At 32.2% G+C, this 20,807-nt stretch overlaps 1 protein-coding gene across 2 annotated transcripts; it reads left to right on the top strand.

Annotated features, from left to right (window-relative positions):
• The first annotated feature begins 564 nt into the window (after nt 1–564).
• On the top strand, nt 565–17,033 carry LOC120250136 (tRNA (guanine-N(7)-)-methyltransferase non-catalytic subunit wdr4). 2 transcript variants are annotated; one of them, XM_039258920.1, is made up of 10 exons: nt 565–798; nt 1,160–1,324; nt 2,732–2,912; nt 6,501–6,557; nt 6,656–6,726; nt 7,651–7,729; nt 7,807–7,854; nt 15,037–15,134; nt 15,219–15,279; nt 16,449–17,033. In XM_039258920.1, exons 1-10 carry the CDS (start codon nt 665–667, stop codon nt 16,854–16,856), a joined length of 1,302 nt encoding a protein of 433 aa, XP_039114854.1. In that variant the 5' UTR covers nt 565–664; the 3' UTR covers nt 16,857–17,033. The 2 variants fall into 2 exon arrangements, with proteins under 2 accessions (XP_039114854.1, XP_039114853.1); XM_039258919.1 differs by having other exon boundaries at nt 566–798; nt 7,807–7,866.
• Nucleotides 17,034–20,807: the final 3,774 nt, after the last annotated feature.

Raw genomic sequence — 20,807 nt, 5'->3', positions numbered from 1 at the left:
CAAGTTGACATCTATGTCATTTAAGAAATCTATTCATCCCTCTTATATTAAAGCAAATTATTATTAATCGATAAAGTAAATTATATTATTTATATTAAAATGAGAATTATATTAAAATAACAAGTTTTATAATAGAAAGGTTAAAATATTTAATTATATTAATTAAAATGTACAATATGTAAAGTGAAGCATATAATTAACTATTTAATTATAAAAATTAAATTGTATAATAGTTAAATAAATTAATTATTTTAAATATTTAATTATAATAAATAATTAAATAATTATATTTAAATTATTTATAAGGGAATAAATTTAATTTCATTAAACATAATTCATTATCTCATACAATCTTATTTAATTTTTACCCCATTCCTCTTATTTATTTATTTTTGATAAATTATTGACAAGTATTTATTTTGTATCGTCGCTTGAGATCCTTCGAACTCCAGACCTCTTTAATATAAATAAGGTAAAAAATCATCCGACTAGGCCTTATTTCTTAATTTATTTATTATTCATTCTCGAGTGATTAAAACAAAAATTTTTCCTAACCTGAAATTTTAAAACAATTCCCTTCACCGCCACAAAAATATCCTGCGGCCAAAGAACCCCTAAAACCCCTAATTACAGTAATAGGGTTTTGCGGAAGCAGCAGAGGAAAATGGAGGAGGTGCAATTGGGCGAAGAGGAGATCGATAAAGCGACAGAGGTCGCTCCGGCCCTGATTTCTGTCCACCCTTTTGAGAAATCCGTCGTCGTTGCTCTTGGTTCCGAGCTCCGCGTCTTCGATTTGGAGAAAGTTTCTTCTTTCTCTCCTTTTTTTTTGTTACTATTTTCTTCAAATTTGATTTATTTGTTATATGTTGATCAAATGGGGCGACAAATGAAGATGCGAAATTTTTAATGTGGAAAAGTTAGATTTTTGAGGGAATTTGGTGGGAGTTTTGGGTAGGAAATCAACATTTCATAGGAATTACGAAGATGTGAAGTTTATTGGAACAATAGACTCATACTAGGGTACAAAAATTGGTTTTTTCTGGTTCACTTGTTCTGAATGTTTCCTTGTGAGCTTGCAATGTCTTATGCTCTCCATTGTTGGCATTTTACAGTTAATGGATTTATTAGATTTTTTTTTCTACTTTATTTTGCCAAGCAGGGGGGACTGTTCAATATCTTTGTCAGATGATTCTGGTGGTCCTGGTCATTCAGATTCGATAAGAGCTATTTGTTTTGATGCAAGTGGAAGGCTTTTTGCATCTGCAGGAGATGACAAACTTGTTAAGATTTGGACGACAGATTCTTGGTGCTGCATTAGAACTGTGTAAGTATTAAAGTACTCATCTTATCCACTTGAAGAGTTTGACTGTCAAATTAGTTTGTACTTTGCAATCCTTTCATGCCTAGTGTAAATGTATAATGATAAATGCACTATACTATAAAGTATAATATGAAAAAAATATTTTGATGTGATACATATGTGACTTTTGTTCTTGTTTGCATATGATTTCATTTTACATTTCGGGGTAAATATATAGAAAAGAGAAGCTTTAAATTTAGGAACATTTTCATCCTTGAGATGTAAAATAATCAATTAAGTCTTTAATGTTGTAACCCTACAGAACGTATTTCAGGCTATCTTTCTACTTGCAGTTCACCAGACTGTTGTAAATGTAGAGAACTTGTTTGAGCTTTCATTCTACTCCATTTACCCCTGTCAGATTTAATACTTTTAGTAAATTTACTAATTAGGAAATAATGAAAAGGAGTAATTTAACATAAACCGAATGCGGGAGTAGTGTCACTTGTGTTTAATAGAAGCCAAACCCTTTTCACTTCATAATCTAAGCCATAGAAAGATAATTAGATTTATAATGTTATTGTCTGAGCTCTCATGCATAACATATGTGAAGCACACCATATATAAAGGTCTATAAAAACCTTTTGATTTTCCTTTAATGAACAATTCTGATAAAATATCAACAAACTTCCTCCTTCCTCTTGGTCACGAATAAGTGATATTTCATCATGTCCATAGTTAGTTATTGCCCTTAAAATTGTTGGTCAAGGCATTGAGTGATTGAAAATCTTTTTCTGGGAGGAAGTATTAATTAAATACATAGCGAACTTGGAGAAGTATCTATGAAAATCGTGTATTGGGATGCTACTGGTGTTAAGGAGGGGAACAGTTTGGGGATGGCACATATGAGAAGAGAGACCCTAAGATGCTGTGTGCCGGATATGCTGCACACAGACTGATAAGGGCTTGGTGCGTTTTTTTCCCTATCTTTTCTTATCTTAGTATAGATTCTATAGAAATATTTCATTGGTGGAATTAATAGGTATAATAGAGTAGAGTCAAGAGTTACTTATGAATGCAATTTTATCTAGCTAGTAAAGTTTCCCAGCAAGGCAATTGGTGGCTATTTTGAAATCTCAAAATGTTGTTTCATATGTTAAATTGAAAGACTTCGCCATGTGGTTGTATCGATCAGTCATAAATACATTTGAGAACCCACAGTTGTTTGGAAATTTCTTGAACATTCCTTTTTTTGAATAAAAATTTCTTGAACATGCTAACATGAACAAATTCCTCAGTCATGAGTGAATGAGACATTCACTTTAATTGAGCATTATTAATTATTTTAATTATGAACAATTGTACCGCGTAGTGTTTCTATAGATGAACTGTAGCATGCTTACTGTTAATGTTGCAATGACAATTCTGCAGGTGTGCAGATAAACGAGTGAGTGCAGTTGCAATAAGCCATGATGGCTCATTTGTTGTGTTTGCAGATAAGTTTGGAGTTGTTTGGGTGGTGAGCTTGGATAGAGATGGTGAGAGCCAAGCATTGTGTGCGAAGAAACCCATGCCAATTCTCGGGCATTATTGTAGCATTATCACTACTTTGGTGAGATCTTAAGGTCTCTTCGGTTTTTCCTATTTAGGATTTTTTTTTTAGTTCCATATCTTGGTTTTGATACATACTTATTGTTGGACTAAATAATAAATTAAATCGAATGTTTTCCGGTGTGCTACTTTTGCTTTCTTGCCTTGGAGAATTTGACTGCTGAATTTTAACTTATATTTGTTGGGTCCTTTGTTGATGGCTTAATAATATGTGAAAGGAAATGAACATATCTTGTAACTGATATTTTGTTTTCCCTGTCCTTTTTGCTCCTCTAACTAGTTCTTTAATCATCCTCCTTTATTTGGTAAGATAATATTGAATACTGAGATCTGCTACTTGCCTAGTCCTATTTACCTAATACCTATTCGTGTTTAAACACATATCATTATAAATCATAAGAATGGAACCAAACATGAGCATGCAATAAATTGAAGTAGCAGGTCTTCGAGGTACCTAAATCTTTCTCTAGTTCAAATCAATTGATGTTGAACAATCTACAGTGCTATTGTTTTAATTCTTAAATAAAGTTTTCTCAGCTTGATTAATTATGTTTTATTAATTAAACTAAGGTTGCTTGTTGTGCCATTGGCTTTTTCAACCCTCTAAATAATAGTGTCTTGACCTAATTTGATTAAAATGTAACTTTGTATTGTGCTACTTGTAGTTTACATGAATATTCATGAATTACATTAATTGTTTCTTTTTGTTTTTTGTTTTATATATATATATATATATATATATATATATTTTGCCTTTGGTTTTAGTTCTTTATTTGGATTTGATATTAGCTTGTGAAGATTGGGCACAATCACCTTACCAATTGTAGCAATAAGACATAACAAAAATATTGAAGTTTGGTTGACATGGAAACAAAGATTGTAGGTTAGTTTGATTTGGTGTGAGCATAAATGATGTAATTGGTAAACACTAAGCATAGTCTTCGAGTGACCAAAATACAAGTTTGCACAAGTCCTTGATGAGGGCAATCTCTATCGTTCAAGATTGTTTAGTTTTGATTAGAGATCTATATTGGTGGTTGATGTAGTTTCATCTTTTGCAAACTCTCAGGCTCTTAAGTCATATACATTACTAGGCTCTAGCATCTTAAATTCTTGTATCTGCACTAAGTAGATTAAGTAACTGATTTAACTCATTATGCGTTAGAGCACTGGAATAAACAGGCTGTTATATACTTTTTATTAAATTTTATATATTTCTTTCTGGTAGTTACTAGTTTGTATGTGTGGTTACTCTCAGTATTGTCTTTGCTAGGGCGGCTCTTTATGGCATAGCATACCATAGAAGAATCTTGGATCTTGACTTAATATGTTTGAATTTTTGTTTGAACTACCATGCCAATATGGGTATAGCATTTTAATGTTTCTGTAATGTCCAGAAGCCTCAGTTATTTTTGTGCAAATTACTTGCAAAGAAGATTTGAGGTTAGAAGCTGTCTGTGAGTTAAAGTTTGGGGAATTTTGATTTTTTGGGTTTTGCCAGTGGGAGCCTGCCAATTCTAGTTGGTCTATAGTTGATTTCATTTTCAAGTTGATCAATAAGTCTAGAAGTTTAGAAAAGCCTTTGATCAAATGAGTCCTATTTATTCTCTTGGACTCAACTTTATTTTGTTTTAGAACTTATTTGGATCAAACACCTAATCTCAATGCAAGGGAGGTGGATAATTAATTAGGGATATAATTTGAATAGTTATTATTCTTCAGTTTAATGCTATTTTTGGAGGGTGATAGCCTTCTTCTTGGCATGGTCTATTAGAACTTCTTAGTATGACTGCTAAGATTATCATGCATCAATTACTTTGCATCATTGATAATTTGAAAAGCATTGTCTAAATTATGATTCATGGCATTCTTGACACCTCAAAACTTAACTCTTTATTTGACAAGCTATTTTTTTAATCCTTACTCTTGATCTGGCTTAGCACAATAGTACTCCTGCATTATATTTGAAGACATGTATACATATTATTATATGGAGAGCAACTAACAGGAACCTTATGTTTTCTTTAGTTTAGATAGGACAAGATGTTAAAAATGACTACCAAGGTTTCAAAGGTTGCAAACTATATATATGTATATGTATAATATTCTAAATCACTATTTAAAACAGTTTGTACTAAAGAAGAGTAGTTTCCTTTTTAGGATTTAGCCTTTCTTGCATGTCTCATATGTCTGATCTATGGTCATGGTTGGTTCTTATATGATCATAAGGGCGACTTGCATTCTATCTCTGTAATAAAACTTCTTTGAAAAAAACTTATTTGTAATGATCTGATGGAAGATCAATACCATATGGTAATAGATGTATTGGGGTGCAATTTTTAATATCTATTTATTGTCAATTTGAATGTTGGGTTATGTTGTTTAGGATTTTTATCTCATTAATTATAGTGATGCTTGAAAGGAATCACTATTGAACCTCTTGTTCCTTGGTTTCTTCATGGAAAACACCAAGTTAAAGTTCTGTATGTTAAATGTGTTTATGATAGGAAGAACTGAAGAATGTTTCATTTTGATTGTCACAATGTTGTTAAGGGCGCAAGGCGCACCCGAGGCGCTAGGACCCTTCTATCGCCCGAGGCGCAAGGCGCAAAAAAAACGAGCGCCTGATCGAAGTAAGACGCACACACATAAAGAATATATATATATATATATATATATCGTATATGATAGAGTGATAGAGTTATAGACAAATAGAAATCTTAAAACCTTAAACTCTAATATTAACAAACTTGTCTTATTTTAAAGTCAAAATTCTATTTCTAAAATCATAAGCAGTTAATAATCATCATCATTAATGTCAAACTCTAAATTTATGTTTTCATCTTGTTTTCCTTGTTCAAAATCATAGCGATCTATGAGGATTTTTATAAAATAGTGAAATATTTATTGCGTAGTTATTAAATTATATTCTTTTAATAAACTTAGAAATTTTTCAATTACCAATGCCTAGTAAACTGTGTATCTTTTAAACAATAGAAAACTAACAGTTTTTCAATCAGGCGTGCTTTTTTTGCGCCTTGGGCTTCAAAAAAAGGTGCAAAAAAGCGCAAAAAGTCTCGCCTGACTAAAAGCGCCTTGCCTTAGACCCTTAGAGGTGCTAAAGAGGTTTAGCGCTGCGCCTGGGGGCCTAGGCGCGCGCCTTAACAACACTGGATTGTCATATGAAGTTTCAACTAATTTGGTTGACACACATCAACTCATAGTGCCATAAGTGACTCAGCTAGTGAGTTGAATTGGAAGCAGCAATGGAAGCAACCTTTTGAAAGTATTTCTCCTGAGCATGTTGCACTTCATTTCTAAAGAAGGTGATACTGTTGCATATATGAAATATTGCAAGGAAATTTGTTGCCTGGCTAAGTACTTCATGCATATCTGGATATGAGTGCCATTTTTAATAAAACTATTGGGCTTATAAAACCTTACCTTTTTCTTCGGCTGTTCAGATTAGATCATTTTATTGTAATAGTGGATACTTTTCCTTATTTTGTCCATTGCATGCAGGTTTTTATTTGGCACTTTTTTTTTTGTCATTTCTTCTGCTCATTTGTTATTTTGTGCTCACATGCAGAAATTCTCACCTGATGGACGTTTTGTTGCTAGTGCTGATAGAGACTTCAAAATTCGGGTACCTAACTGTTAGAACTATCTAAATATCTAATGGAATTTTGATTGATGTTTGTGAAATACATTTTGTTGGATCCTACTCTTGGTTCAATTTTGCAGGTTACCATATTTCCAAGGGAACCCTTGAAGGGTGCACATGAGATACAAAGTTTTTGTCTTGGTCATACAGAGTGAGTTTTGCAACACAACATCTTTTGTTTACTAATTTTTTTTAATAAAGTTTTTATATGGTTCATAATTTAATTGTGGCATGCATAAATTCAAAAATATAATTTTGTTCAGTATACAGGGAACAAAGGAGAGCCACTGACAGACTTGATGATTATTTTAGATCTTGTTGTTGCATTCCCTTCCATGGATGCGTTGTAGGGGGACTGATCTAAGAAAAATATAGTAGGGTTTTATAAATATTTGCAAAATTATAAGTTGGGTTGTGAAAGAGGATTTCTGAATACTCTTCACATGTGAGGATGAAAATAAATAGATTGAGGGAAGGTTGTTTTGATACCTATTGTTTTACACGTTGAAAGTATTTACCGGAAGATTGTGAAATAGAGAGAATTGATTAGTTTAAATAAACATCAGTTATTTTAATGAGAAAATATATCCAAAAATTTGTAAAAACTCTACTTGTTATGGTGTTGAATGTTGTCGACTCATAAGTTTAACTAGTTAAAATGTTTATGCAACAGCTGACAGTAATTGACTTCCATGTTTAAATTTGAACAAATTCCTTATTATTTTTTTTTATGTACAATTTGAGCTTGAGTTTTCTATTTATCGCAAAGGAATTTGAGTTCATAGGTATGACAAGTTTATATTGAACTTGTCCATTTTCCTATTACTAATAATATAGATTGTAATATTGGCGAAGGCTAATGAAATTTAAACCATGCAAAGGAAGGGATAAGTTGTGGTAAGGGACATGATTCCTTCATGTATCAGCTGGGTGTTAAGCTAAGGAGTGATTGGTTACTTACCTGTTTAGTTACTGTTGTGTTTTTTGCATTTTAAACAGTGTCCTATTTATTTGACTCTAAATTTAATGTTTGGTAAAACTATGTTTATTGATTTATTTTAACTATATTTGGCAGCTTTGTCTCTTGTCTGGCTTTTGTATGTCCTTCAGATTATCCTCTAGGTTTCCTATTATCTGGAAGCGGGGATTCAACAGTGGGTACACTTTTACCTGAGTGATAGCATTCGTCTGTTTGTGTGCAATCAGAATGCATAGTTTACATTTATTGCAGGTCCGGTTGTGGGATTTCAACTCTGGATGCTTGCTTGCTACTTGCGAGGTTGGGAATATGGTAAATTTTAATATGTTCTTCATTATTTATTTCAATCTATATATCTGAAATAATAAATAGAGTAACAAAAGAAAGAAATTGAATTGTTGGTGTCATGACTTTTTTCTCTCTTTTCGATTTCATTTCACCATAAGTGAGGAGAAAGTGGTTGAAATGGGCAGACTTACCTCCACTTTGGTTGTTCATTTTACTGTAAGTAGGGAAATAACACTTCACTTCGACAACTTCCTTCATTTTAGTTAGAAGCTATATTTAGTATTTTTATAGTTAAAGTAGGGGAAGTGGGTAACATATATAATCTCAATTTCCCTAACCATCCTGATCCCATTGAAAGTGTCATGAAACTCCCAATCACTTTAGTGCCTTTTTACTTGCAAAATGAACACTAGAAGTGTTAACATTTCCACCACTTCTAACTCCTTCAACAAAGTGGGATTTCTGTCCACTTCACTTCTTGATGCTTATAAAAAAAAAAAAAAATGAATGGCCCTAAGCGTGCTAGTATTTTTGGGAAGAGAAGCAGGGCGAACCCACTAGAGACCCCAGGGACGTGCACAAATCTCGGTGGAACAAGTGAGGATGAGGCCGCGCTCACGTGGGCGCTGGAATCACTCGTATACAACCACTATTCACAACTCTCAGAAATGTGCCCTCAGCCGAGAATCGAACTCTCACCACTCGGTGAGAGCTCTATCGGCGACCCGTGTACCAATATACCTGCAGGTCGTTGGCAAAACATGCTAGTATTTTGTGTTACTGTAATCCAAAACAAATAAACAAACTATTGGAAAGAAAGAAATAGATCTAGGTAAAACATGACTCTCTTAAATAAGAAGGAATATGGTTTTATGAACTTAAATCGAAAGACATTATTACTCTTATGCTCTAAAGATATATTACTATTTGTTGAAAGAATGAATTTTCCTCATTTAAGTATCATTGGAATTTACAAGCTAAATTTAAGAATATAGGAAATAAAGCAAGGAATAAAACAGCCAACTTTCCTAATTACAAAGGATAAAATTGCTAACTTTCCTAATGTACACACCATTCACTATTATATGGAAACACAAGATAGAAATAAATCCTGTCAAATCTTGTCTATTTACAGCAGTAAAAATCAGTAATTTGACTTGTGATTTGGTTGAATCCTCTTATTTTCAACACGCTTCCTCAAGCTGGATGGAAGACCTTCATAGATAGCTTGCTTATTAGAACATCAAACTATTTCTTATGAAGTCCCTTTGCAAAAATATCTGCAACATGATCAGTGGTAGGAATATACGGCAGGCAAACCTGCCCACTGTCCAGTTTTTCCTTAATAAAGTGCCTATCCACTTTAATATGTTTTGTTCTGTAATATAGAATTGGATTATGTGCAATAGAGATTGTTGCTTTATTGACACAATAAACCTTAATGGGTGAAGAGTCCGACAATTTCGAATCTTCTCAGAATCTTTTACTCCACATTACTTCACAACTCCCATTGCAAGGGACCTAAATTCTGCCTTAGCACTGCTTCGTGCCTCTATACTTTATCTTTTACTGCAGCAAGTGACTAGGTTCCCACCAACAAAGGTGCGGTAGCCGGATGTTGATATTCTATTAGGTATGCTCCCAGCTTAGTTAGCATTATTATAAATTTCAATTTGTAGATGTCCCCACTTTTTAAACAGCAGTTCTTTTCTAGGGGTTCCCTTGAACTATCTTATGATTTGAAAAATAGCATCAAAGTGTTCTTTTCCTGGTGAATGCAAGATTGGCTTACCAAGCTTATGGCAAATGCTAGGTTCGGGCATGTATGAGATAAATATATCAGTCTCCCAACAAGCCTTTGGTTTTGCTCTCTATTCACCATATCATCTTTGTTGGTTGATTGTAATTTTACGTTAGGTTCAAGGGATGTCTTAGCTGCCTTGCATCTAAGCATACCTGTTTCACTAAGAAAGTATATATTTGGGTTGATTAAGAAATATACCTTCCTTAGATCTAGCGAACTCTGTCCCGAGAAAAAACTTCACTGTGCTTAAGTCTTTGATCTCAAATTTAGTTGCAAGCTGTCTTTAGACTTTCCGGCTCTGCATTGTCATCACCTGTCAAGATTATATTATCCACATAAACAGTCAGAAGACCAATTTTTATGTTTTTTTTCTTCTGAGTGGTTATAAAGTGCAGCATGATCTGCTTGACTCTGGGTATAGCCTTGACTTGATACAGCTTTCCCAAAACGTTCAAACCATACTCTAGGAGACTGTTTAAGTCCATATAAATATTTCCTTTTTTAATTTGCACACTTTGTCTTTCCCAAGCTTTTCTTCAAAACCGGGTGGTAGGTTCATGAACTTCTTCATCTAAATCTCCATTTTAGAATGCATCACAGCCAGCTAGTGTAAAACCCAGTTAAAATTTACTGCCAAGGATAATGGAACCCGAATTGAATTTGTCTTTGTTGCAGGAGCAAACATTTCTTGATAATTTATTCCATAGGTTTGTGTTTGTGTTGTGTATATCCCTTTGCCACAAGTTTAGCATTTGTTCTTTCTATGTTGCCATCCACCTTACACTTTACCATAAACACCAACTTACACTGCGCTGTTTTCTTGTCTCTTGGCAAGTCAACAATCTCCCAAGTCCCAATTTTATTATGCGCATTCATTTCGTCCATAACTCCTAACTTCTAGTTCTGATCATCTAGTGTTTCCTGGATATTTCTAGGAACGAATTAACATTTCTTGAGGTAAATGCTCTATGGTTGCATGAAAGTCTGATACAAAAGATATTTGGCAATGGGATGATTGGTGCATTTTAGGGCATCTTTCCAAATGGCTATAGGAATATTAAGATCTGATAACTCATTTGAAGGTATATAAGAAGTTGAAGAAGTAGGATTACCTGAAGACTGTTCACACAAAAGGTGTACCGTAAGTGTACAGCATCAAGTTTTAGTGTAGAAGTGAAAAAGGATGTCATCCTCTGGGAATGGGAGCCTAAATTCTACCTGACTACCATTTTTAATATTAATTCAATTTTAAATAGAAGAACCTCTTATAAAAGAAATTTAAATAAAAGCTAACAATAAAGTCTCCGAATTAAAAGAAAACAGGTAGAGTTGAGATGAAACAATCATGGGAAAAGATCCGCCGATTTGTAATTTATCCTGTTAATTTTCTTTCAACGAAATTTCACCAAATTCTGTTAGTCAAGAATTCTAATTTATTTTACTCCCTCTTTCAAGCATTAGTTAAATTACTCCTAAATAAAGAATTCAATGGCCTATCTAGATTTAATTTTTAGGAGTTCAATTTAAGTCCAAGTTCTTTTAATCAACTTCAAAGAGATTTTAGGTCACCCGACCCTATTCACCCTAAGATGTGCCTTTGAGATCTAACCTAAGTTACCTCTCCTGAGCGTAAGATCTTAGATCCTGAGTCATCTAATCTATGGCCAGTGGATCAGAAACAATAAGCATTCAAAAACACGAATAGCCATGAATAGAATTGAGGCGAATTCAATTAACTGAAATTAACATTCGTAATTACCAATCAAATTTAGCTACATCATCCTTTAGAACATAGAAATTAGCAATCCATATAATCAGAAATTAAAGATCTAATCCAAGAAGGAATCATTGACAATAGTACTAAAAGAGAGGAAGACTATAGATAGGAATCAGCAAATCTGTCCTCAAAACTGAGTCATTTTATCGTCTAGTCGTCGATTTTCCTTGATCCAGAGCCTTCCACCACATCCTCTGTTTCCCAATCCTTTTGTCCCCCAGTTAAATTAGGTGAACTCTGATTTTGTCAAGCAGGCGCCACGGGCCTATATATTTGGGCTGCATATTATTATTTCTCTTCATTCCGCATACTCTTTTGTTGCTTTGACGCATGAAAGTTGGTGCCACAGCATTGGCCATATTGTTTTTGCCCCTTTTCTTTTGCATTTTCTCATTTTCTTGTTTGTTTCATCCTTCAAAATAAAGAGTTACAGCCATAATTTGCTCTAAAAATCCCTAAGACTAGCAACAATTTGGCTGTAAAAATACAGGAAACTAAGCCATAAAACATACTAACAAAGACTTTCTTGAGCCATCCCTCAGGAGATTTGATTGGTTTACTACTAGAGTAGTAGACATATCTTTATTACTTTGAGTATTCCTCCCAGTGTAAACTAAGTGCTCAGGAGGATTTTGATTCTTTTGTAGTATTTCTCTCTCTATTTCCATTTCATTTATGCTTTGAAATAGTAGACCTAGATCTCTTTTATTTTCAACATCTTGAACGAGTTTTTTTCTGCCTAAGAGTTTCAGGCATCACGATCTAGTCAGAAATTATATTTGGTAAAGGAATAGAAGTGTTCCAAAATTAATTAATTTCCTCTTCCTCTCTCTCCTCCTGAATATAATTTCTGTGCAAGTAAGGTTGTTTTTTAAAGAAAAAAACATCCATGCTGACATATGTTTTCCAAGTTTGAGGGTTATATAACACTTATACCCCTTCTTGTTTGGAGCATAACCAATGAAACACATTTTTCAACTCTAGATCAAATTTTGAGTGGCATTTGGTGGCCATGTGAACAAAAACTATGTAATCAAAAACTTCTATTAATAAATCTGTGTGCATCCTTCATTTGGGTAGGAAGTTATTGAAAACATTCTAGAGGGGTAATATATTTTGAAACACATGGGTAGCCATTCTATTGATCAAATATGATGTAATTAAAATAGCCTCTCCACAAATATTTTGGGACATGCATGGAAAACATAACAGCACAAGCAACCTCAAATAAGTTTTTTTTTGTCAAGCAATTTTATTTTGTCTAGGGACCTCACGTAAGTGTTTTTTTCTTTTTAGATATTCCATTTTGTCTAGGGCTATCATGACAAGTAGACTGATGTTGAATCCCTTTTTCTTTTAAAGGAAATCTTCTTAAAAAAACATCGAAGTAGTCTGTTCCATTATCATAACATACAATGCTTATCTTTTTGTGCAATTGATTTTCAATCATGTTATAGAACTCTTTAAATAATTTCCCACTTTAGGTTTCTTGTGTATCAAATAAATCCAGCATAACCGTGTATGATCATCAATGAATGTCACAAGCCATTTTTTTAAAGACAGTTTTTATTTTTTGAAGGTCACCACACATCAATATGAATGAGATAACATGGTTTAGAACAATGATAAAGTTTTGAAACATAAGTAGAACAATGGCTCTTTAATAAATAACAATTTTCACACTGAAAAGATGAACAATCCAATCCCTTAAGTGAAGCAGGAAACAAATGTTTTAGATATGGAAAACTAGGATGTCCTAGTCAATAACGCCAAAGCATAACTTGTTCATAAGCAGAGTTTGAACTAATACCACATTACCACTTAGATATTGAGCATTTTTATTAATGAAGGATCTCTCATCTAAGCAATAAAGACCATCTCTCATTGTAGTGTTGCCAATCATCTTCCTCAAGTGCTGGCCTTGAAATTCATAATGAGAATCAGAGAAAACAACACAATAGTTAGAATCTTTTGGCAGTTTACTGACAGGCAAGAGATTGCAGGCAAGTTTGGGAACATGAGCATGGACTTTATGTTTCTTGAGACTATAATTGGGTCTTTCCCTGCAATAGATGTGAAACTTCCATCTACAATTCTGATTTTTTTTCATTACGAGGACAAGGAGAATCTGTAGTAAGTGTGAAATTCTAGTCATGTGATCGGTGGCTCTGGAGTCAATGATCAAAGAGGAAAATTTTGAATTTGAATATTAAGAATCACTACCTGTTTGGGCCATAGAAACATTGGGAATACTAGATGATGAATTGGACTTTAGTAGCTTTAAGAGAAAACCAATTTGCTCCTTGCTGAAGGTTTCCGCTGATTGCAAGGATGGTTCTTTCCCCAAGTTTGCTGCCCTTCCAATTTTCTGGTTTGCCATGGAGTTTCCAGCAGGCCTGAGTATGCCATAGTTTGTTCCAATAATCACACTCTACCCGGGATTTTTCACCAGCCCTTCACTAGTTGTTGTATGATGACCAGTTTGCAGCCGGATTTCCAGTAGGAATTACATGTTCTTCAGCAGCTAGAACATACGTTTTAGCCGTGTGAGTCCCCTTCTTTCCCAGCATGACATAACATTGGGTCTCCTCTCTCCTTCTGAAAAACTTCTCCAATAGGAGGAAGGGGTTCTCTATCAAGTATTTCTCATAGCATACATTGAGTCTGTCTTCTTGAGGGACTTACTGGTTAAGCATCCTTTCCTCTTCCTCAGATATACATCCCAATAGACTGGGACCAAAGCAGAAAATTTCCCTCATTGAGGCAAATAATGGTGATTTGTATAGAATGAGACACATTATGAAACAGGTGGGTAGGGTCGGTTTTTATAGAGGCAGTAGGAAAGGACTCTGATGAGATTCCAGATATGATGAAAAAAGTACTCAGCAATGAAGGCTGAGAAAACAAAGGGCAGCAAAGAAAAAAGGGATTGAGCAATAGAAGCTGAGTCCAGGAAGGCCAAATATCAGCTCTGATACCTTGTAAAAAGAATAAATTTTCTTCACTTACCTATTACTGGATTTACAGATTATTTATAAGAATTTAGGGAATAAAGCAAGGAATAAAAAACAGCTTACCTTATTACAGGGAGTAAAAAACTAACTTTCCTAATTGCTAACTTCCTAGTTTACACCATTGACTATGTTATGGAAGCAAAGATAGGAAACAAATCCTGTCAAATCCTCTCTATTTACAGCAGTAAAAATCAGTAACCTGACTTGTGGGTGAGTCTTCTCGTTTTCAACACTATTCTAACACGTTGCTCATGGGCTTCAGCTTCTTAGGTAGCACGAAGGGGCTACAGCTCGTCAGGAAGTTCTTGCACTTGCCATTTTCTGACTCAGGCTTGAGGTTCTATATTCCCGAGATAAATTAGTACCACCTAAAAGCCTATTCTCTGAAGATTCATATTGAGTTGGAATTCTACTTAAGAGATTAACTTTAAAGCAATACATTACTTTTAGGTATCTATCCAGCTTATTTATGGCATTCTTTTAAATAGCTCATCAGTGATGATTACTACTAGTGATGATTACTATTTAATTTACCTAATACACTTATTTTTATTATGCGAAATCCTCATGGCTTTAGCTGTTTGTTTTGGTGGTTGCAGGCATTGGAGTCTAATGAAACTGACAAGGGGAATCATCCTGCGGTCACTGATATTTCTTCCTCTGCTGATGGTGCATTAATTGTTGTATCCATCCAAAGGTGAGTTTACTCATCTTATTTCAAGATAATATTATCTGGAATGGCTGAAACTTTAAACTATTCTAAAATCTGCTAACTGTACAGCTTTCACGGTGTGATGCTTCTGACCTGCAATTTTTCAGCCAAAAGTCTTTCTGTGGCGAAGGTCAGTATCCCATAGAATTTAAAGAGCGCTATCTGAAACAAACACACCTACATAGAACCTATCTGGACCGGCATTCCTTGAATTAGGGCAAGCTTGTTTGGTTGTCATAAATTCACTTAAGTTATAACATCTGATTTGTGTAATATTTGCTATGATGCATTGACTCCAATATCATTCCCTGCCTTCAATTCTTCTTCTCTTCCCCCAACCCCAACCCCCCTAAAAATCTCGTTTAGATGATATAGTACACAAGATGGTTTGACATACGCCGGCATTAGCTAAAATTCCCTGTGCACTTGAGCCTGTGGTCAATGTTGATATTAGCTAAAAATCTCGTTTGGATGATATAGTACACAAGATGGTTTGACATACGCTGGCATTAGCTAAAATCCACTCATTCACTAAGTTACTCTTTTTGTGAATGAGTTCCTAATTAATAGAATTTCTGTAATATTGGTGAGATTGCTAGACCCATTTAGAATGAAATGTATCAATTCAATGTGAAACTGAAGTAGCTGTGCCTGCTTGTGCATAGTGAATTGGAGATATAGAAGCCGCAATAAGAAAAATATGGAATTTAAGATAGCTGACATGATAGAACTGTTGAAACTTTGGTGAGGTGAACGTTGATAGATAGCATACTACCTAAATAATATTTGTATATTCCAGATAATGTATGACTTGTTTTTAAATATGATCATGTAGTTATTCTGAAGTTGAAAGGTGGAGTTCAATTATCCTGCAATGCTTCATAGATTGGGATGTTGGTATAGTCATAAAATGAAGTAGAAGAGATGTGAATATCAACATTGTAAGACATACTGGAATTAGAAGCAAAAATTTACTTGCTAAATTATCAGTAATTTCATGCAAAGATAAAATGTGAGTTCTCTGTAGATTGATCTACCAATGCGGTAAAATGACAAGCTGACAGCATTCGAATTGTTTTGAGGTGGAGACCTGATAAAACTTTGTTGAAGATGTAACACAAGATCTGATGTGAATGTAAATAATGTAATTGGAATCATAGAATTACAGTTTGATCATAAATTTTATTTTCCCGATTCCATTCTTAGACCAGAAGTATATGCTTTATGAAACCACAACTTGCTCAACACATTCATTTGTTTGGGAATTGCTTTTAAACATCCTATTCTTTTTGTTTTCAGGTTGTTTCCATGAAAGGAAGTTATGTTCCGACAAGCTTGTGTGTGAGTTCTTTAGCAAAACACTTGTGGACTGTCATGGGTGCATCGAATCAGCCTTCTTCAGGCACCACCCAGTTGGCACGTGTTAGAGTTTGTTCCATTTCTCGCCAAGACCGCTCTCCCCATGGTCACGATCTGTTTGTTCTTGAAGACAACGATACCACAGGTGGCGAGAAATTGCTTTCGAAGTTGCAGGGAAGTTCAGATGTCACTGAAATAGAATCTATGCTCGCGTCAACAACCTCAGCACTAAATACGGCAATCCATAATCTACTGACGAAGAAGCAATATTCATCGGAGAAACGAGAATTCCGGAAAAAGAACAGAAATGACAGGAAGCAGAAACAAGAGCCATTTGCTTTCAGGTAATTTTCGTTCAGTTAATTTCCAACTTTTGTCATAATGTCGACATTATGATCAAAAGAACCAAATTTTCTTGAATGTTGTTGTATCATACACCTGATTATGACACCTTGACCATGTTTTTATGGGAATTCCACTAGCACTAAATTATCATCATAATCTTGACTGGCAAAATTTTTCCTAGTCTTGATGTGAAATACAAAATGTTATTTTCCACTGCTTGTGGTTGATTTTTTTTAGCATGTTGAAAATTCTGCAAACAACAGGTCACATAAGAATCAGTCTTTGTAGAAAAGTTTTCATGGTTTATCATGTTTGTTATCATTAGATCCCCATTAACATAAAAGTTTGTCTATATTGCTTTACCTAGTCAGTTCTTAGTCAGCTCTGATTCATTTCACTAAATTCACAAGGAACCACAAAGAACCATGATTATCTATATATATATATTCTTATCAGTGATTAAATTAATACAACCAATACTGATTTCTTTTCTTGATGAAGTTGATGCTTTATACTAATTTAATTTGTGCATGAAATTTAAGTGATGGTAAATGTTTTTTTTGAAGAAACCGGTTAACACATGATAATAATGTACTTATAAAAAGGATTAAAGCCTTTAGGTGGTGTTTGGTTCGCGGTATTGTGAAAACATTATCGGGAATCTGGTGGTAATGTATTCAGATTATCATGTTTGGTTACTGTAGCAGTGGTCATGTTGATGGTGATGTGAGATTACTAATAGTGAAATATTACCAAATAAGATGGTAATGTGATTACCATCAAAATAAGTGTCCATCCAGATTACCAAGTTGGTGGTAATGTGTAATGTTTTTTTTTTCCAATTATGCACCCACTCATTTAATCTAGTTCCTTATTACATACTCTAGTTTTTATTTTCCCTTATTATTTTTGATATTATAATTTAATTATTTATTTAACTAAATATTTTAAATTAAGTTTTTTGAATTTTTATATGTAGGGGTATTTTGATAAATACAAAGGTATTTTAAAAAATTATGAAAAAAAAACAATTTTTGATATTATAATTTAATTATTTATTTAACCAAATACTTTAAACTAAGTTTTTCAAATTTTTATATGTAGAGGTATTTTGGTAAATACAAAGGTATTCTAAAAAATATAAAAATATATAAAAAAATAATTTTTGATATTATAATTTAATTATTTATTTTTCTAAATACTTTAAATTAAGTTTTTCAAATTTTTATATGTAAGGGTATTTTGGTAAATACAAAGTATTTTTAAAAATTGTAAAAAAAATAATTGTTGATATTATAATTTAATTATTTATTTATCTAAATACTTTAAATTATATTTTTCTAAATTTTATAGATAGGGTTATTTTGGTAAATATAAAGGTATTTTAAAAAATTGTGAAAAAAATAATTTTTAATATTGTAATTTAATTATTTAATTATTTAAATATTTTAAATTATATTTTTCAAAATTTTATATGTAAGAGTATTTTGGTAAATTTGACATTACTGAGGTCATGACTAACCAAACATAATAATGAAAGATTACTAATAATATAAAGTCTCAACCAAACATGGTAATCTTATATTACCACAACATTTCTAAACATATAGCATTCCCGATCACATTACCACGGTAATCTCATTACGATGGTAATATATCATTATTGTGAACCAAACGTCCCTAAGTGGCTCTTCAACTTTGGGTCTAAAATTGTTTTAACCCTTTGAACTTTATGTACCTGAATTTTATAAAAATATTTGTTTTGGTCTTCCTGTAATTTTGCCAACCCATAAACAATCACTTGTTACATTATACTAAATGAGGTATTGTGTTATTTTAGGGTTTTTTTTTTTTAAATAATGTGTTTATTTTTTGAAAATTTTTACAGAGCAAAAATCAGTTTTAAAATTTAAGTGTTAAAACGAGCATTTTTTTTAAGTGTAATAATTAAAATGAATATTTTTACAATTTCAGAGTGAAAATGAACATGAGGCTAAAGTTGTGGATTTAGGTAGCCTTTAATCCTTACAAAATTTGTCCTTTGTAAAATTGTTGTATTGACAAATAAAGATACGAATTTGGGTGAACTATTACAAAAGAAATCAATTAAGTGGTATTAACTATACACTTTTTACCTTTTGAATTTTAATATTCTTTCTCCACCGGGTCTCACTTGCTATAATTATTTTTAGAAGTGTGGATTACAGAATACCATTTTAAATTTATTAATTACAGATTTTTTTTTAAAAAAAAAAAAGCCTCAGACTTTTAAGGCTTGAAATACTTCTAACTTTTAAATTAAATCGTTAAGTTTTATTTATTTATTCAAGTTATTTCAGGTGATTTAATCACTTTGGGAAAAAAAAATTATTCTGAATTTTGTGAAAATTGAGGAGTTATTTGTAAAATTAACTGATTTTGAAGAACAATAATGTAAGCATTAAATTATAAATTGGTTTTAAAATTTAATAAATTTATTAAAACTAATAAATTTAGGTTCTAATAAATATGTGCATGTATATATCTATATTTAAATTGAAAAAATCTATTTGTTATAATGAGTAATCACTTTCAATGTGGAAGTGAAGGAATCAAAATCACATCCATTAAAAGTGTGGATTATAAACCTCACAAGGACTCAAAGCTTTCTTTTAATCATGTTACGTGGATCAATTTACTTTTAAGAACATATCAAGCGTTTTTGGATCATTTTGGTACCATGTCATTGTTAGCTGTTGTTGAGAATTAAATCAATTATTTATTTATTTATTTCAGAAGTTTCAAGGAATAACATGAATTTTGAATTGACTAGAATTGTTAGAATTTTTTAAATCAAAATATTAAAATAGACTTTGAAACTATGAATAATAAATATTAAAATATTTTAATAAAATAACTTATTTTTTATTATCAATATTGAGGATTAAATTCCCCCAATATATTTCAAATAACAAATATCGAGTTTTCAAACATAGGTCATATTTATTTTTGTAGAAGTTTTGAGAAATAAAAATGAATTTCTTTCTTTTAAATGGAGCAAAGGGCAAAAAGTAACAAAATAATAAATTATTACAATTATATTAAAATATTACAATAACTTCCACACCGCAGAATAAATATAAATTGTAGTTTTTAAAAAAATATTTATGAAAAATTCTTTTTGAAAAACCCAAAATCAAATATGAACGAGAAATAGTTATTATTATTATTATTATATATATATATATATATCATCATCATCACTCTTTCGCATTTTTCCATGAAATAAAAAATAAAAATAAAAAAACATTAAGGGTTTTGAAAGCTTCAATGTGAAAGAAGAAGAAAGTGAATTTGATTTTATTTGATTTTTTTTTATAAAAAGTGGATGTGTTTTTGCTAACTAAAGTGATTCAAGTTGATGATGTGTAAACTAATGAAAATCTCAAGTGTTTTATTGACCCTAGTGCTCCTTTCTTTTTTCTTTTTTTCTTGTTTTTTTTTGCTTGTCTTATTTTGGTGTCATTATCATAATAGAGATACATCCATTTTATAATATTTTATTTAACCACTAATTATATATGTCACCTACATGTCCACTCAATTCTTTCTTTTTTTTTTTAAGGTAGGAAAAAAATTTATCAAAAATTGGTGAACCATATTATATTAGATATGCTAAATTGTTTTTTCTTTAATATATATATATATATATATGTACATATATTATGTATAATACACAAGTAGCACTTAATATTATTGTCAGTTGTTAGGTTAAAAGCTAAGTAATATTATTTTTTGTTTATTTTGGACCCTCCATTACAATAAAATCTAGCTGAAAATTGTTGTTGGAATTATATGACGCAACGAATAAAATAATTCATCCGTTTTTCTTTAAAAGTGATAAACAAAAACCCAATGACTTTTAATATTCCTGTATAGCTTTTTCTTTTCCCAGATATTATTTTTCGACTTTCT

Source organism: Dioscorea cayenensis, chromosome 19 (assembly GCF_009730915.1).
Source record: "Dioscorea cayenensis subsp. rotundata cultivar TDr96_F1 chromosome 19, TDr96_F1_v2_PseudoChromosome.rev07_lg8_w22 25.fasta, whole genome shotgun sequence".
Lineage (NCBI taxonomy): Eukaryota > Viridiplantae > Streptophyta > Magnoliopsida > Dioscoreales > Dioscoreaceae > Dioscorea > Dioscorea cayenensis.
This window is presented reverse-complemented; position numbering and strand designations above follow the sequence as displayed.

Bases quoted from the DNA above. Each gene is read 5' to 3' on its own strand.
- LOC120250136 (XM_039258919.1), top strand. From the start codon at position 665: ATGGAGGAGGTGCAATTGGGCGAAGAGGAGATCGATAAAGCGACAGAG. The intron at 799-1,159 runs GAAAGTTTCTTC...TTTGCCAAGCAG, and splicing joins CTCCGCGTCTTCGATTTGGA to GGGGGACTGTTCAATATCTT. The intron at 7,867-15,036 runs GTAAATTTTAAT...TGGTGGTTGCAG, and splicing joins CTTGCGAGGTTGGGAATATG to GCATTGGAGTCTAATGAAAC.